We start from the raw sequence: 18,494 nt of genomic DNA on the forward strand, positions 1-18,494 counted from the left end.
ACTGAGCCAAATGAAATCCTGGACATGAAGTAGTTCTCTGGTTTTGGCTCACAGACACTCGTACTTCCAATTGGGATGGGACAGCAGTATGTAGCACAGTGATGCCCAACAGGACGCTGATGCCATTGATCCTACAGCACTAGGACCAACTGGGACAAGAACAGCATGAGGTAAGATGTGAGCATTGCTTCGTTAAAAGATTTTCGTTAAAATGACCCTCTCCCTGACTTGGTTATGTAAAGACTGGTATTTTGAGGTAGGTGTTGCTCCTCCTTGAAAACCCTCAGGTGTTGAATGCCAGGTTTTTAATTGCTCTTGCTCAACACGCCTGTGTAGCACTGAAAGGACACTGAACCTCTGCTCTAGGCTGCTTTGCTGTAGGCCTCCTTCTCAGAGGACATGAACTGCTTCCATGATTTCTCAATGTCTGGCAGAGATGGGGAACTGGATGAAAACCAACTGGCTGATTTTCAGACTAAATACAGATGGAAGTGATGCTGGCTGGCAGTGGTAATTATGTTAAGGAATTGGCAAAAGCAGTAACTTTTTGCTCGTTTGTTGAAATTAAGAGAATTGGTTGCACCCTCCGCAAACTGGCTACAACCTCAAGTTCCCATCAAAGCTCCTCTGTGTGTGTGTGCCATGGAGGGGGGTGGTGGCGATGAGCATATTTTGCCCACCACTCTTCAGAAGTATTCAATTTCAACAATTTTCTTGTTGGACAAGTAATGTCATGTCCATTAGAGTGAATGCTAGCCCTTTTGACATTTCAGATTCATTAAAAAAAAAAAAAGAGTTGTAGTCATGCAAAGTATTTAGCAACCCACTGATGGGGGAGAAAGGGCAGGGACTCAGATGTAAGATGTGTAGGTTTGAGGCTCTGATCTCACAATCAAGCTAAAAGCTCCTACTGTTGGAGATGTTTAATTTGTATGAAGAAACGTTCCTTAGAGCAGGGTCTCAAACTTTGGTCTGTTGTACATATACTAAATGACTGTAAAACCAAAAAAATTTGTTCACTTATTCAATCATCAAAGTGGGTAGAAATTTTGCAGAAAGCACCATGTAAAAATGTGAAATAACCTGGCAGACTGGGCAATCAGTGTGGAAACACAGACTCATATCCTTAGCCCAAACAGCAGCATATAAGGACTTGACTTCAGATCCATTCTGGTTTTTAGTGTTTACTGGCACAGGAGACAATGTGCTATTTTGGAAAAGTGCACAATTTCTTTTACCAGAAAATCTATCTTGCAGCTATGGAAAATTTCTTAAGAAAATTTTGATCAAAACTCGTATGCTCCTAAGATATCTTTCTGTGATGGCAAATCAACATTTTCTAATAAAAAGCAGCATGTCACAGAAAAACTCCAAGCCAGATCAATTAAGAGTTTCAGTGACCAGAAATCCTCTTCTTTGCTAATCAAATGATGATATCCAGGATGTTGACCCATACGGTTAGCTTACTTGGCCTCATGCCACCCTGTCCAAGTATAGTTTCAATGAATTCTCTGAAGTTTCAGCTGCTGAAAATTGTGGTTTCCATCCCACAAACCATAGCAGCCTATTAAGAACCAGTGAGGTCTATACTCTAGACCCTAATGAGGCTTTTAATGTCAATAAAGAGAACAGCATACAATACAGCAACTTTGGATAGTCTCCTTAGCACTGTTTTTTTTTTTTCTTAAGTACAGCTTAAGTGCTGTTTTTGAGCTGCTAAAACCTTGTGACCAAGATCTAATGAGGTGCTTGTACTACCTCTATCTAAATGACAACAGAGTGGGAGACAGCTCAGAGAATAATATGCTTTAAAAGGGATATTTAAATGGACTTAAAGCAGTCTTTAAGTCAACCTCCCCCGCTAGCCAGACTGGGTAACTCTGTTTTGCTAACCGAAATTAATTCCTTTGGATCCGTAGAGGGAGCGATGGAAGCAAGGAAATAAGGAAAATGGAAGCCTTGATCCATAATTGGAATGGCAAAACTCCCTCCATCTGAAGGTTTGTCAAAATCATGCACCAACTCCAGAAGACTTAAGATAAGACAATGTTCTCACAGCATCAGCTCTGTGGCTGAAAATCCCTTCTCCAGCTAGTCAGAGCTCACTAACCTTCAAGGATTGATATAAGGCCTTTGCAATTGCTCAGACTTTTTCTGTGGGTAGGTCTTTGCTTTAAAAAAAAAACCTGAGAGGTCCTTTAGTTGACTTTAGTATGAATTATGACAGAGTGTTCCTTAAAACAACCTTTTGTATGCCTAGAGAGCATGAGAAACATTTCTGAAGTTTTTAAAAAAGCACAGTGGGGTGCTGGAAAGGCTTGAGAAAAACACGTTTCTGATAAACAATAATAAAAAAGAAACTTCATCTATTCAGCTCTCTCCTTAAGCTGTGCTAAACTCTCTCCTTTAGCTGGCATTCTAACATCATGGTAGGATGAATTAGTGAAGAACAAATGCAAATGTTATGAAATACCTCTGAGTATGGCTGGGAAGTAAACATGGAAGACTTTTTCAAGAATTTTGAACTAAAGAAAAATCAAACATCTGCTGGATCTCCATATGATACAGAGTTACCAGGAAGGCCTTTCTCAGAAACTCCACCATATACAGCAGCTCTGCTAAGACCCCCACAGATGAACCTGTCAAGTATTTACATTCCACAAGGAACACCAGCAAAAGCGATGAGTCTCAGTTGCTCAATAAATCACGTAATAAGTGATTATTATTTCTGAGCAGGTCTCTCAGTTCACCTGTAGGGTTTACTGGAACCAAGACAAAATGGAACTGGTTTACTGATAAAATCTTCTAGGAGAAATCCTTTCTGGGAGGCAACTCTCTCAGGAATGCCTGTGTGTACTTTCCAAGTAGGCATGCTTACGCTGACCCCCGTATCACTGGCAGGAGATGGACAAAAGGCTCCACTTCTGCTGCCGTCAAAATTAGCAGTGAATTTGTAAGGGAACAGTACCCAGCCGCCAGCATGCAGAGCATCCCAAGAATTTCTTATTCCAAGCAGCACTGACATTTTACTGCTCCTCCAGCCTGAGTACTGTTTGTTAGCAGCTAACGCAAATGTTTGGAGACATATGTAGACAGCATGATTGAGAGTCACGATGGCCATTAATAACAAGGAGGCTGAGTAGAGAAAAGCAAAGACACGGAACGATGGAAGCTGAAAATACTGCTTAAATATCTGGGTGGAGTGCTGCTCTCCTGTTTCATCTGTTTACATCCGGCAAGTTTTGCTATATCCTGGTCTTTTGAGTCACTCAGAGATGTAAAAACAATTGAAAAAACACTTGTTTTAGAATTTTTCCCCTTTTAATGAGATGATGACAGATGTACCTGTCAAAAAGGACAAAATAAAGATATCTCCTTTAAAGTGCATTCAATTCTACTTTAGTGCCTTCGTTGGCCTTCAGAAGTATAACAGTTTGCTGAAACTCTCACTTAACAGATAGACAGGCTCATTGACTGATCCATCTAAATAAAAAGTGATGTTAGGAGAGTAAAAACTCCACAGATTGGACCGAGTCCTAAAATACAAGTGATTAAATCTCCAAACAGTCCTAGAAGAAAAGAGTACCATGTCCTTTTGGTTATGTTTTTTTTAAGCACAGACACCTGGTTCCGTGGGGTGAGGGAGAACAGTCTTGGGCACAAATCGGAGAGAGCTGGTACCTCCCCAGAGAGAACAACTCCAGAAGTCTACATCCTAGGGCAGTTCAGTGCACATGAGTGCTAAAGGAGAGGATTTGTCAGGCAAGACCAAGGACACAAGTCCTCCCTGCTCTTTCTCAGGAACTACCTACACACAAAGACACAACCCTGACTTGTTCATGCCTTGTGCACCCTGCAGCATGGCCTCTGTCGCGCGTCCCTGGTGATCAGCACAGTGGCCTTTTTTTTCCACCTCTGGGGTTTCCTGCACCAGGCACATCTCGGTGATCTTTGGCTGCAACCCACACACAGGATCACACCGTGATGCGTGATCATCAGGATTAACCTTCAGGAGCTTATCTAGTCAAAAAAAGACTTTTCAGGTAGCATGTACTCCAGACAAGACCTAACAACATGGCCCCCTCAGCTGTTACTTGCCCTGGTACGTGGGGTCTCCCAGGCTGAGGTATAGGAAACTCAAAATGTTTGCAATTAATTACATACTCTTCAAACTGCAACTGTGCTTACAGAAGTGATGCTGAAGGGACAGAAATACTGTTTGCGTTAAGGCAACTGCAACTCGTCTGCATAAAGCGTTCTGGAAATCAGCTCCCCCGCTTCGCCTCTGACATCCGACAGCCTGGTCTCGCCGTTTCCTTCTTACAATGGTGCAGCAGGACTAGTTATGAAAAAAAAAAGAAACCCCACAAAACCCCCAAAAGAAATAGAAGGAAGGCATTCCTTTTGGGCCTGAGGACTAGGGACCTGCCCATATGGGTAAGTGTGTGCTCCTGGCCTTTTGTGTGAGCACAACCATGTCCAGAGTGAGGAGTGTTTGTTTCAGACGGGCTGCTCAGAAATGGAAGATACTCTCTTTATAAAATAAATGGTAGAAATGCTGGTTAAAAAAACGAGCATGGAACGGACCAGGATAATGCTTGCAGCTTGCTGTGATACAGACGCTGAGGGAGAGGAACTCTGACTTCGGGTGACACAGAGACCACCGTTCAGGGAAGGTGCTCCCAGAGGAAAACAGCCGCCGGCCACCAGCTGTGCCAGGCATTGGCATGGCACGATCCAGCACCTTCCTGCTTGCTCATCCCCTCTGCAGTCATGGATTAAGATTCTGCTCAGCAAGTATCTGTGGGGTAGATGATCTTTAAGAACTCAGAAGGGCAGAGAAGAGTACACCAGAAACAACCATGGACGGAAACCCTGAGAAGCAGGGTACCGTCTCCTGCTCTCTGGGCTGGTTTTGCCTCATGTTTTCTGTTGGCAACAAATAAGAGCCAACATGGCTTTCTTTTCACTCTGCTAACACAACCTGGCTGGGAACCTGACTCCTTCCAATTTCCTGGCCCCCTGTACCCTTACTGACTAACCCGACACCCCTGTCAATACAGACATCCTGAAGGAAGGAGAGAAATATAAATTCTGCTGTCTGAGTAGTGCTGGGGTATTTTCTCCTCAGGGGGGTGCTCCTATAATATTTTATACATGGAGAGAACATGTAAGACATCTCTATATATGAGAATAAGGCAGTGGAAGATGGGAGAAGGAGGATAAAAGCAGAGGGGTACATGCTTGAAATGCCTGAAGTTAAAAGAATAAAGAAAAAAAAGGAATTAAAATTAAGTGAATCAGCATAGTGATTTTTAAAAATGCTTGGGTATAGTTAACCAGAAGATATGAGCAATGCTGAAAAACAGGAAATAGATAAATATATACAAGGACGAATAAGTACAAAGTGCTGACCTTTGCTGTGGGCAACTACTGAGCCCTAACTGGCAAAGCGCACTCAGAAAAATCCACTGGAATAAAAACAGAAAGTATATCCCCAAAGTTACTAAATGAATGGAGTATAAAAGCTATCATGCACAGCAGACACACAAAAAAATCCCGGAACAGAAATGTAATAGCAGAAAATAATATTATCAGTAAGTCCTCAACCAGTACAGTTGGGTAATTATCAGAAAACAGAGGTCAGCTGAAATAAAACAAGGCTATAACAAAATTATAAAAGAGTACAAGCCAATGTAAGAAAAAATATTGTTTGAAATATCTTTGGCCATAAATAATTTAGAGCAATAAAGAACAACTCTGGGTTAAGCATTTGTATGCATCAGCAAAGGAAGCCATTACTTCTCAAACCACTGCACCAAAGAGGCATTGGAGGAGTTCTGGAAGCGCAATTGCAAAGATCCACCAGGTTTGGTTGACACAGGCGAATTTTGTCTTTGGTGAATTATCAAATCAATTTATATTGCTAAATTCTCCTCATGCAATGAAAAATGTCAGAACAAAAAGATAAAATATATTTAAACTCTCAGAAGAGTGTCTAAATAGAAACTTTCAAAGGAGACTACCAAAGTTGTGCTACCCATATGGGGGGGAAAGATAAAAGCTCTCAGTGCATCAAATATTTGTGAGAGACAGAACATTTTAAAAAAAAAAAAAAAAAGGCAGTAAGTGGTTAGCCATTTCCGATGCAGAAGAGGACCCCGCAGACTGCTATGAAGATCAGTATCTGGCAAATGCACTAAAAAGCCGGGAAGGTTTTGCACAGAACCACATTGCTTTGCACTTTTAACTGCATGGAGATCTATGGGGAAAAAACCAAAGAAACTAAGCAACATAATGACTGATTAATTACACTGCAGCCAAATGTAATGCATTGACAGGAGCAGTACAAGACAGATTTTTCCCCAAAAGTGGCTATAAAATCATTAAACCTCTTCCTTAAAGACTCCTTCTGCATGTGGGCTCAGTCATACATCAAGTAATTGTCATAACAAATGAAAAATTTGGTACTTGCAATGCAACATGAGAGGCCACTGGATTTATCCAAACAAATGTGTCAGGCGACTTTCAGTTTTAGAAAGATTAATGCAAATATTTTCTGTAGCAATTTTTAAACCAAGAACACAATAATCCCATATATGAAGTCACCAAACAAAACATTTTCTGCCCGACAAACATTCAAAGTAACTTTGAAATGGGGATGTTCATTTTTTCAATGGAATTTCAAAGTTCCATCCTTCTGCCAAACTAGATTAAAAGCAATAACATTAGAGTAACCAAATCACTTCTCTTGTTATAAATTTGTGTGTTTGTATGTATGTTTGTGAAACTGGGGTGTTGATGCTGAGTTTTATTACCACTGTTCCAGAACTTCTTTTCCAGGAGGGAACACAAAATTAGATGCACAACTACTTACATGCATAAAAATGCAATTTCAGACACACTTTTCAGGTCTCAATGTCTAGACTTAGTTCAAATGGCTGCAAGTTATAGGTCAAGTCCAGTGGATTAGGACCCAGCCCATAAAGCTGATTAGTGTCCAAACAAAAGAGTATAACCATATCTGTAAATCCATGTCACATGGAGTCTATTAAAATCCAACTGATCAGTAGCACTGAAGCATTTATATATTTTAAACAACGGCTATTTTCATAAGGTTAAAAAAAGAAAAGCAAACCAACTGACTTGCTTGGGCAGGGCTGGGTTTATGTGCTTTACAAACTGAAAGAGGAGAGTGCAAATGCAGGTAAACAACTGGATCGTGTTTTCCAGACTGCACTCTGCACTGGATGGTGAAAATGGGGAGAAAGAACAGTGAAGAAAAGATGCAGTCCTTTAACTCCTCCTTTTCTCCCAGAAATAAGCTTTCATTTGAAGAGATCTGGGTTATACGAATAACAAATAGAAAAGATAACATGTACTTTTCAACTTGGAAATAAGTACCTAGGCAGTACCTCAGCTCAGTAACACTCTCCTACTCCAGAAACTATTCATTTAAGACTAAAGAAATCTCATATGCAAAACTAAGACCCAATCAGTAACTATGTACTCATTTTTTTTACCTTTGTCTCTGTTCTTCTCCTTTCCTAATGAGTCCAGTTTCTTTCTTAATGATTTCTTCCGCTTTTGTCCATCTGTAAGAAGAAAAAAGAAAAAAAAAAGGGAAGTGAAGAGAAAGAATGCTGAACAAACTGCTGCACAAGCTGTAGGAACACGGAGCGAGATGGCCATGGCACTTGGAGTCAGGAAGGGTGTGAGGTACATTTCACAGAGGTCAGGGTCTGTCACGGACCTTCAGGCTGAAGGAGTGCTGCTTTGTTCACCCAAATGCCGAGGTTGTATAGGTGAACCAAAACGTACCCCTCTGCACGCTGCTGGGAACATCTACGTGAGTGGTCACACAGCCCACATGGCAGAATGGAAAGCTGATTTTGAAGACTTAACAATGGAGGTTTGTTGCTGGACGCTCTTGATAGCAAGGTACCATAAACCTAAAAGGTACTGGCTAGCCCCCATCCATTGTCACAAGACTGTGATTCAGGTGTGGAGGTGAAGGTAGTATTTGAAGAGGGAGGATTACTAACCTCCAGGATAAATTCTGCACACCAGTCATACTGCTTGGGTGATAGCTGACCACCTTCACATGACCCATCTGATCTGAACTCACACTGGGAGCTTGCAGTTTGGTACAGCATGTCTAGATTAGTTCACATGGATTAGTCGCAGAGAAATTATTGTTCTGACACCCTATACATCATCCAAGTTTTCACTAAGGTATTAAGGACCAAAGATTTTAAGCAACAGTGTAGGCAGGTTCATTCTTGAACCAACTATGTAAAAAGATTGGCTATCATTATTTCCTTCAGCAGCATCTTTTATAATGAAAAGTCAACAAAAATGCATTTTATTTATTAGGCCTCAACAAATACCAGGGATTAAGACATGGGCCTGCTTTAACTTGTACCTTTTGAGTTTTTTAAGTTCCAAAGCAATATAAAGGGTCTAACATAGGGACTAATACTAATGCTAACATAGGCACCACTCTGGCTAAAACTCAATGAACACATACCTTTGCCTTACTGGTTTTGTAACATGGCAAAAACTCAAACCCGAACATATCCTATCTGTGTTTCACCTTTATGCTAAGAAGGTCACCAAATAATCTGCCTCAACACATTTTTCTAGTTATGTAAGCCAGTGTCTTAAGTGGTCTTTCACAGTAGGGAACATACCACAGAGGAGTGAATTGGATCTTTGTCAATTAACTCTCATCTTTGCAATTAGGGGTTGTGAGAGAACACAAGCTGTTTCCCCATAGTTTTCCTTCAACTCCTGTTGAAAGCCATCACCAGAACATTACTTAACAGACAGCTGGACAAATTCTGACTTTTTCATAGCCAGTTAATATCCTTTTACTATAAAATTAACATCTCTTTTTAACTCACGTAACTGTGGTTTGATGTACTCCACTCACACACTTGCACTCTGCATTTATTTAGTGTATATTTGCTCCCAACACTCACTTAACTGTAATACTCAGTTCCTGCCTCTTGAGGTAAATTGTCATTTGTTGGTTATATTAATTCTCCTTTTTCCACACCTGCTCTGGTAAGAATTCATCTCTCTGAAATAAGGCTGACTAGAATGGGTAAGGTATTCCGGATGAGAGTTCAGCAATGTAATGGTGGTAATTCATTGCCTGATACGGTCTATGATTAGATTTTTCCTTTTTTGTAGCCACATGACAAGTTCATAACTCAAAGTCATACTTTGATTGATTAATATGCCCAATCTTTTCACACCTTCTGACATTTCCAGTTGATAAGACTGAGTTTATTACAGAAATTCTTCTTTCACCTCTTGGCAATATGAATAGTCAGTAGCCTGCCTACATACACCTGACAGTACCGCTTGTTTTCATAGGGTTCCCTACTACCACTGTGTTCTGGCTTTATATATATAAAATAATTTTCAATTTTTTTTCATATTATAAATTCAAACTACTGCTTCACAGTAGCCTTTTGATAAATGACTTACATTTCTTTGGAGTCTTAGAGCCTTATTCTCCAAAGACCCATTTATTGATATTCTGACATTCCCCTGAAGTCTACTGAGACATAAAAATGAGAACAAAAGTCGAAATTGGATGTAAAATATAGTGTTTTGGTATTATACCTACACAAAGGCAACTTCTGGAGTGTCTTAGTGCTACAAAGTGAAATACAACAGAAATACACAAAAAATGAGCGCTATTCAATATTGAACACAGGAACAAATGGCACTCATCTATCTCCACATGGAGAACAGGTTTACAACTTCTAGGGCCAAACTATCAATGCTTTCTCATGAACCTTGTTCTTAATGGGTGATTCTTTCAACTCCATCGGTGAAGTAACTCCTCAGTAAATGACAGGCTGAGACAACGTTTGTCCATTTGTCTCTGCAAATCTTGAATTTTGGATACAAGTGATGCTCAGGCCCAGAGGAATGTAAGAAGCAGGAAGCAGTTCTGGAGATGGACAAATCAGAAAATACAGTAAAGAGTCCACTCTGTGCACTCCTGAGCAAAGAAAGAGATCGCAGAGCGATAGAAGAGACACACTTACCTTGGGCAAATGGGTGCAGTTCCGCTGAAGGCAATGGAGCTATGACCATTTAGATTTACAGTTTACCCCATGGCAAGAGAAAAAAAGAGTTGCACATGAAAATAAGACCGAGAGGAATCTCAGTGAAAAGCTAAAGCCCAGGGGATCTCCCAAGATGCTGAGGTCAGTTCCAGTTCTCATCTGCCCCAGCAAAAGACGTGATTAATTACAATCTATATTCTGTAAAAATAAATATGTTTTGAAATGACTGTTGATTTAGGTTACATCACGCATGAATACTGCTGAAATATTCATAACGTGCTTAAAGACTTATGCAACTCTAGCAGTTTTATGCCTTAAATGAACCCAATTCATAATAATAATGCTTAGTCCTTACCATTTGCAGCAAGTTTTGAGACTATAATATCCAAAGCATTCTTGGGAAACAGGCAAAGCATTATTACCCATGCATAATACCTACTGTACATTTTAAAATTAATTAGCAAATATTATGCAAAACAGTATTGTATCAGCCCCAAATGCTATTAAATATGGCCTGCTATTTTAATTCACATTAAATTCGCATAATTCCAAATTAAACATTTGGAAATGTTTAAACCACAAAGTGATAAATGCTGTTGGGCTTTTATCCAGCCTTTTGTGTATATAGTTATCACTTAATGTCATGTTTCTATAGATCAACAATATATTGCTCCTCCAACAGATTCCACTCAAGCATATTAGCAAGATGAGAGCAGTACTCAAAAGACAACTGTCAAAGTGAAGGAAGCTGCATTTTTTTTTTCTTTGTTAACCCATTCTGTTTTTTCTGACAAACACCCACACAGACAGCTGTATAGATCAGTTTTTTTCAGAGATGAACTTGGTTTGTTCAATGCTTACTAATTTATGTGTTCACTGCATTTTTCACTGCAATACATACATCACTCTCTGGGCATCTATATATTAAGACTAGCATGATGAATATTTAAAAGACCAAAAGTCTAGAATCAAACTCCTGAGTGCATATTAAATTGCTACATGACCTGTTTTTCCAAAGTGGTGAGCACTTCCAGGTTCAGTTAATGCCAAAAAAGACTTTTCTATTTGAAAAATTAGGTCATCTTTTTAGGATTCTGTCAGTGAACGACAGCCTACAGAATGTAAGAGTATTTGCACTGATACACCGACTTTGGACAAGAATTGAGGAGTTTGAATTCTGGGATTATTATTTTTGAAATTTTGGGTTAAGGTTGAAATTCACCTGCAGTGTCACCACTAACACCATTTAATCAGCACTTACACTCTCAAATCCCAGGTTTTATACAGCCCATTTCAGGGCCTAAATTTCACCCTAAGTGAAACCATGGTTCTCCAAACTAGGTAATAAGCAGCCATTTTCATGCTGAGGATATATAAATTTCAGCTCTAAAAGTTAAAAAAAGGAAAGAAAGAACTTTGTATTTTTTTTAATGGACGATTTCTCTGTTGCTTTGCACAAGACCACCTACCAACACCACATACGACTCAAAGAGAGAGTGCAGGCTGAATCCTGTTACTATTACTCACTTCCAGTACTGCTTTACTCATTTTAAAGTTATGGAAATCAACAAGTCTATTTGGTAGGTACAGGTATTGCTCAGCGTAAGTAAAAGCATCACCAATTAGGTATAGGGAATTTGTTCAAGATGACAGTGGCACACCTGGAGTTAACATTCAGGAACTCTTGGCCACCAGTTTCATATTATGTCACTTAATAGTCACTATACTCTGAAGGCCTAATCCAGTATGTTTTTCATAATTAATATAAATGCAGTAAGAGGTACAACAGCTCCTGAGCTTTCTAAGTCATTTTTATGACACTATTATAGTATTAGGCTTCAGATCATGGAAAGTACCCTGTCAATAAGCTTGAATTGAACCTATAACAAAAATATGATTCTTGAGCATTTTCTTTCCTTATACATGGGCTTGTGGATTATCTGTAAGAATGGATGTTCCTTCTGGGTTACTTACATGCAAAGACACTTTATTCATTAATCAAAAACAAAATTCATAAATTCAAACAGAGACTTTAAACTAATTTAACTCAGTAGGTTTTTGACAAAAGAGATCTTCTGTTGCTTATGGGGTTACTGAGTAAAAAGAACTCCCCTCCCCATCTATTGGCAACTTCCTTTGCTTAAGAGAATTGTGTTTCTTGTCCATTTAGGGAAGAAAATTTGTCGTGTTCTACAATTACGGGTTATTTTCACACAGTATAAGGAGAGGACTGATGTGAGAGATGAATATCATACCCATAGCTCATTCACCAAAACAGAAACAGATGAAAAAGTTGTGAGATTTCTAAAATACTTCTTCATAGTAGTTATATTAATGGCTATTTTCCCTTAATAGGCATTAGTAATTGGAACTAACTGCATTTAAAGAAAAAAAAATTAGAATCTATTTTCTAAAAGCATAATCCATTTTGTCTTAAAAATTACTACCAATAGCACCACAAAGCACCAAGTCTGACCTCTCTTGAGGACTTGTTGGTTTACTTCACTCATCGAGGGTGACACATTTCCCAGCCACCAGCCTCCTGCACTCAGCCTGCGAGCTGAACGTCAAGCTACAGTCTCTCTTGCCTGTGCAGTACTGCAAGTAATAGAGCCTCTGGAATCAGAAAACACTGCTAAATTCTGTTGACAGAGCACAATAAAGACAAGACTGTGCTTCATTCATTGAGAGCTGCACGGTGCTTGTGGTTGAAGTTGCTTCTTTGGGTCACTATACAAAGCAAATTTGCTCTGAAGGCACGCTTGGAGCTGCTCTACTGAAGACGACGGTGCTGGTTTTACTTAGCCATTTCTGTGACTATAAATGTCCATTCTGAAATATTTATTTAGATTAACTTGTTGTTGAAATGCCCTGTCCCCACGCAGTAACTTCCAAAGCACTGCCAGCTGCAGCACAGATGAAAGGTAAACAATTGCAACCAGAGAACCAGGGGCTACAGATTTTGGCACATAACATGAAAACAGAAGGGCTGAGCCTACAGATATTTCCCACCACTCTCTTTCTGCCTTTCACCTATCCTCAGCAGTACACGCACAAGGAGATCTCCATCAGCAATGCAGATTATTATATTCCTTCAGAAGCCTTGGACTACACCCCTGTTTCTCCCACTGCTTCTCCTTATGGTCTACATTGCTCTCTTTATTTCACGTTGACTTAAATCAGCGCTCCTTCATGCTCGACAGCCTGCAGCTGATGGAAGAAAAGCCATTATTTGTTCAAGTGCATCCCTCAGCTGCAGCCGTGACCTTCCAGGTGGCAGCCAGCTCACACGTGCCCACCTCAGCTCACGGAGCTGGGTTCGGGCTGCCCGCCACAGGCACCACAAACACCCCGGAGGCAGCTTCCCTCTTACGTGCTGCTTTCTCTGATGCAGCAAACAAGCTTCAGCGCTTCCCTCTCTGGGAAGTTCCCAGTAAATGCATTTACGGCAGAAGAAACAGCGTGAAAAGGGCAGAGCTGAAGTCAAAGACCGTTCTTCGGGAGAAGGGCTGCAGCTCGCCACGGGCTGCGCACAGGCGGGATGGAACGGGAGCCGGGGTGCTGGAGCGCTCTGGGCAGGAGCCCTGGACCCAAACCCTTCCCAGGGCAATGGTGAGAAACTGGGTGAGGTGTGGGAAAGCCGGCTGTGCAGGAAATGACATTCTCAGCAATACACAGTGTATACAATACCACCACTTGAGAAAACCCACAACCATCAGAGAAAAAAGTATGCTTTTCATTCTCTTCTTCCTCATCCCATCAGACTCTTTGATAACCTGCTGTCAGTGCATCTTCTTCAGATATGGGCTTCAGACCCTTTAGGCTAAGGCATTACTGATTGTTAAAATGAAACACAGAGGAATTACAAAGTCCAAATCTGCAACTTTAAGTGATGCAGCAGCTGGAAGGTTAAATCCTGCATTACACACAAACTGTTTACTGTGGAACTGTAAGAATTCAGTCATACTGGTATATGAATTAATTTATTTATCTAGGAAGTATTCATAAGTTGCCATGGAACCTGCCTAGAAGGCGAAACTGCTGGAAATCTCACCTGCTTCAAAAGAAAGCTGCATCCCTACAGGGAACTGAGTTTTATTAATCAAATGACAGTTTATGACAACCTTTTGTGACTCTGACACAAATTAAAAAACCACACAACCAAAAAGACCCCAACCCTCCATAATTTGCTTGCCAGGTATTAATAGAGTTTTGATGCTGCACATCTATTCTAAAGGCAAAGGTGATATATCAATTTACACCAGCTGAGCATATTATCAGTAGACTATCCTGTCTTTTAGGAAAACGCATCTAAAAAGCATAGTTCCAAACCAGAATCAAATCTGTTTCTATTGAATCTTATTCTCAAGGTCTATTCCTATCAGAAAGAATCATGTCCCAACTTGCTGAACAAAACATGTTACATGTTTGAAAATAGCAGGATACAGATATAGACTACAACTGTAATGAGATAGGTATGAACCCTTCTCCACAAAAAAAAGCTTACATTGGGAAATGTTCTAATTCAGATAGTCAATTCCTGTCCATAGAGGAATCATAAGAAAACACAACATTTCAGTTCCGTTCCACTTGCCTACACCTTCCCTAGTGTATCAAGTATATATGTTGAAATACGATAACTACTTTGGTATGTACTACACAGGATGCCTGCCTTCAGTTCTTGCATGCCATGAGTAAATATCCCTAAAAGATCAGAATTTTTAATTATTTCAGAATTTTTCAAACCACCACACCAAAACCAAGAATAAAGTTCCCTACCTTCCCTTTTGATTTTTTAATGTATTCTTTAATCTTTTCACATTTAGACTCTTGACTACAGACAATTGTGTTTGTAAAGTTGAAAAAAAAATATTTTCAGCTATTTTGACATTACTGGAGTGAAAAAAATAGACAGCTTTACATCATTTAAATACTTTTTTAACCTACCCATACATTTAAAATGGCCATATTACATGAACTCTGAGGAACATGATATTCAGTGAGTTCTACAGAGGAAATGAAAAATCAGAACACTAAAGCTATAACTGTTTTGGGGCTTATTGGTATTTGCTAAACCTTTAGCTGGACCTAAGGAAACCAGCTCATGAAAATAAACAGTTGCTCAAACTTTTTTTATGCTAGGATGAGGGAAACTGCTGCTGCTGCCATATATAGAAGGGACGATGGAAATAACTCACCCAAACAAGCATGTGAAGCTACCTGGCAGCCTTTAGAGGATTACAAAGGAAGGGCCAAATGCCCTTGTATGCCCTTCTGTGGCTGTCACTGCAGAGTACCAAAAAGCAGGTGGATCCCTGGAAAGGGAGGACAGCTAAAGATGCAGGATGCCAGGTCGGACCTCCCTGTGCGTAGACAGTCAGATTCTCAACTAATACAAAGCTCTGCCTGCTTCAGTGCCTACATTAACATAGGATTTCCTGTGTCATAGGAAGTCCCAAATCACAGTAGTCTAATAAAATAAAACAAAACAACAACAAACCCCAAACAAAGTGGGCCAAAGGGTAACTTGCTATACATTTTTCTCCAGAAAGGTCTTTTGATGGAGCACATGCCTCGTGTCAATATTGGAAGTAAAAAATGTCTCCAGGTGTACTGAAATTGGAGGGAACCACTCCTTCTATATTTCAAGGCAGTATTTCCTATACTGAGACTGATGACAGGATTCACGGAACAGTAATGTGAAGTAGCAGGTGCAAGACAAAATATAGACACTGTATTTTTTCACATTGTAGCAGTATCTGTAGCATGTCAGGAGTTTCCCTGCACTCAAAAGGTAGGTAAGATCCTAACTTAAACAGATTCTGGTACCTCAGGGACTTTGCTGATGCCCTTCTCTACACGGAAGGTACTCAGAAACCACGATGATGGGCAGAGGTTTAAAAGCTTGGAAAAAGACTGAACATCCCCTGCTTTGGGATAACTGACAGTAAAATAGGTCAAAAACTGTCAATGCTACTACATCAAAACAACTACAGCAGTAGAAATTATCTTAGCTGTACTTAAAAAAAAATCAGAACACCAAACCCCAAACAAACAACAAACAGGAGCCTTGATACTGTAGTCTGAGATAGGAAAAATGCAAATAACAGCTCTAAAACTGCCTTTAGTCCACTGGGGCCGGGGGAAAATTGACTGTCTCCAGGCACTGGTTACCTAAATAGTCATTTTATAATATGGAGGGGGAGAGTAGTTTGATGCCTTTTCTAGTCAAAGTGACTCTTGATTTGATAAGGAGGAGAACTGCCTTTAATTCCCACAGCACGGGTGGGCTAGGGGCAGATCAAACACTAAATTGCCAGCATTTAGCCGGCACTGAACTTTTTGTGTGTTGGTAAACTGGCTTGCACGCCTGTACTGGCAGGTGAAGAAGCAACCAAGTTTCTTTACATCTCCCTTAGAGCTTTCCCCCAGGGTTGCTCTCGGCACAAGCACGTGTCGAGCTCTTCAAGCGAAGAGGAAATTCCCCCAACTCTCTGGAATTCAGGGCACCTGCCGGTGGTCACAGAGGTGGTTCGGGGCATCCAGGTCCCTGCCGTCTTCTGACCATCGCTTTGTTGTTATGAACCCTTCATACAAGTCTTTCCTCAGACTTTCACCTTAAAGAAGGAGCTGTGCAAGAAAATAAAACGGCCTTCATAACTTGCTCCCTCCAGGACTAATTAAACTAGTCCACAATATTCCTGCTCAGAGCCTTGATGAAGAAATGAAATGAGAGGGGACCCTTTAGTGCAAGGAAGTGAAATCCAAGTACAGAAGGTCTCTCGCTGGAAGGTTGATGGCCCCAATAATTGAGATGCTCTCCTTTTGAAAAATGACCAATGGATTGTCTTTCTAATAATGTTTCATTGTAATAATTATCTGTCCTCTCTATCATCAATCATCTAACTTACATCCTTTTTTTATTAATAAACAGGAACAGGTGTTGAAAATGTAAACCACACAGATAAAAGCCATGATGAGCTCTGCAGAGAACACTTGGGTCAACTTCCTGCACAGAAATAGTCACATAGACATTTGTCTAATCTATTCTTATAAACCTTCAGCAGGAGATTAGGTCTCCATTAAATCTCGAGGTAGCCTTTTCAGTGTAAAAGCCTAATACAAAGATATATATAGTACCACAGCTCTGATAAAATAAATCAATCTGTAGTCACCTTGTCTTTCCTAATCAGTATTGAGAGACATATCTTACACTTCTGGCACCAACCACAACTCTACTGAAACCATGCCTTTGAAGAAACTTTAGAAAGTAACCCTTCCACCTAAGGCAAGAAGAAATCCTCATCAGAAATACTTCCCTAATGCACTTTTGAAAGGAGCAATACACATAACAGAAATAAACCTGACTTTCAACTGAAATTTAAAAGCTGTACACCCAAATAATACACATATTAAAGCAAAGCTCTGCTGAAGGCAAGTAGAACATGGAAATTAGTAGGCTGCAATGTCAGTATTCTTAATAAAGGTTCAAAAGCTTCTCACATGGGATATATTTTTTGGTATTTATTCTTTGACTTTGAATGGTAATAAAGCACAAAATCTTAAGTCATTATAGAATCACAACACACTTAGGTGGATTATTTGCAAAGCACAGGACAGCCTAGTTGAGTGTTCAGAAACAAAGGGCCAGTACTACATCAAGTACTAGGGACAGATGTGGCAGAACACAATCAAGAATACCTCTGTTACACTAGTGTTCTCACAAAGATATAGAAAACAAACAAAAAGCATCAATACACCTAATTTTGCAAAACAGTGTTTGAGAGCCTCTGTATATGCATCCTGCTTCCTAACACTGGTTCACTCAGGCCATGTGTTTGAACTTTTCAATACAGCCAGTGGTCATGAGTAACATTTCAAAACAGAAGCTGAGATTTCCATGTGGCACACTAATACAGCCAAAATACTGAATGTATTTATTCGTACTTACAGTCAATAGCTATTTCAAGTGTGCTATTATGGAAATTACTTTGGATAGGAATTTTTGTATGTCTCAGAAGTAATGTCTAAGCTCAATAGGACTGCATATCAAATGTATGCATGCAGCAGTCTCCACATCTGGATTTGTAAGAGCAGTACCCTAAACTCACAACAGTCAGCATCTAAATAAGCAACCGCCCTAATAATGAAGACCTCTGGTCATGATTCCATCTCCAGTAACTGTGTCTCATGACATCTGTATATGGACATGTGGATCATAATATTTCCCTATTTATCTTTGGAGTTTCAGCAAGATCTCTTCCTGTCATTGTGATACCCACTGAAAGACTCCTGCCTTTCAGTACTCTGTTCAATGAGCTCCGCAGCAAAGCATTCCTTCAACATCCATCCCTGTCCCCATTCCCTTCCTCTGCCTTCAAAAAATACACCTACACAACAGGTAGA

General features: G+C 40.1%; 1 protein-coding gene across 5 annotated transcripts in view; it reads right to left on the bottom strand.

Moving 5' to 3' along the window:
* ARHGAP6 (Rho GTPase activating protein 6) overlaps positions 1–18,494 on the bottom strand; it is a 338,646-nt gene that overhangs the window by 37,936 nt on the left and 282,216 nt on the right. For all 5 annotated transcript variants that reach the window (XM_075057316.1, XM_075057321.1, XM_075057317.1 and 2 more), the window contains one exon: positions 7,524–7,595. In XM_075057316.1, the coding sequence (XP_074913417.1) occupies positions 7,524–7,595 (72 nt within the window). The remainder of the gene's footprint in view (positions 1–7,523; positions 7,596–18,494) is intronic.

The sequence above is a fragment of the Buteo buteo genome, chromosome 25, assembly GCF_964188355.1.
Source record: "Buteo buteo chromosome 25, bButBut1.hap1.1, whole genome shotgun sequence".
Lineage (NCBI taxonomy): Eukaryota > Metazoa > Chordata > Aves > Accipitriformes > Accipitridae > Buteo > Buteo buteo.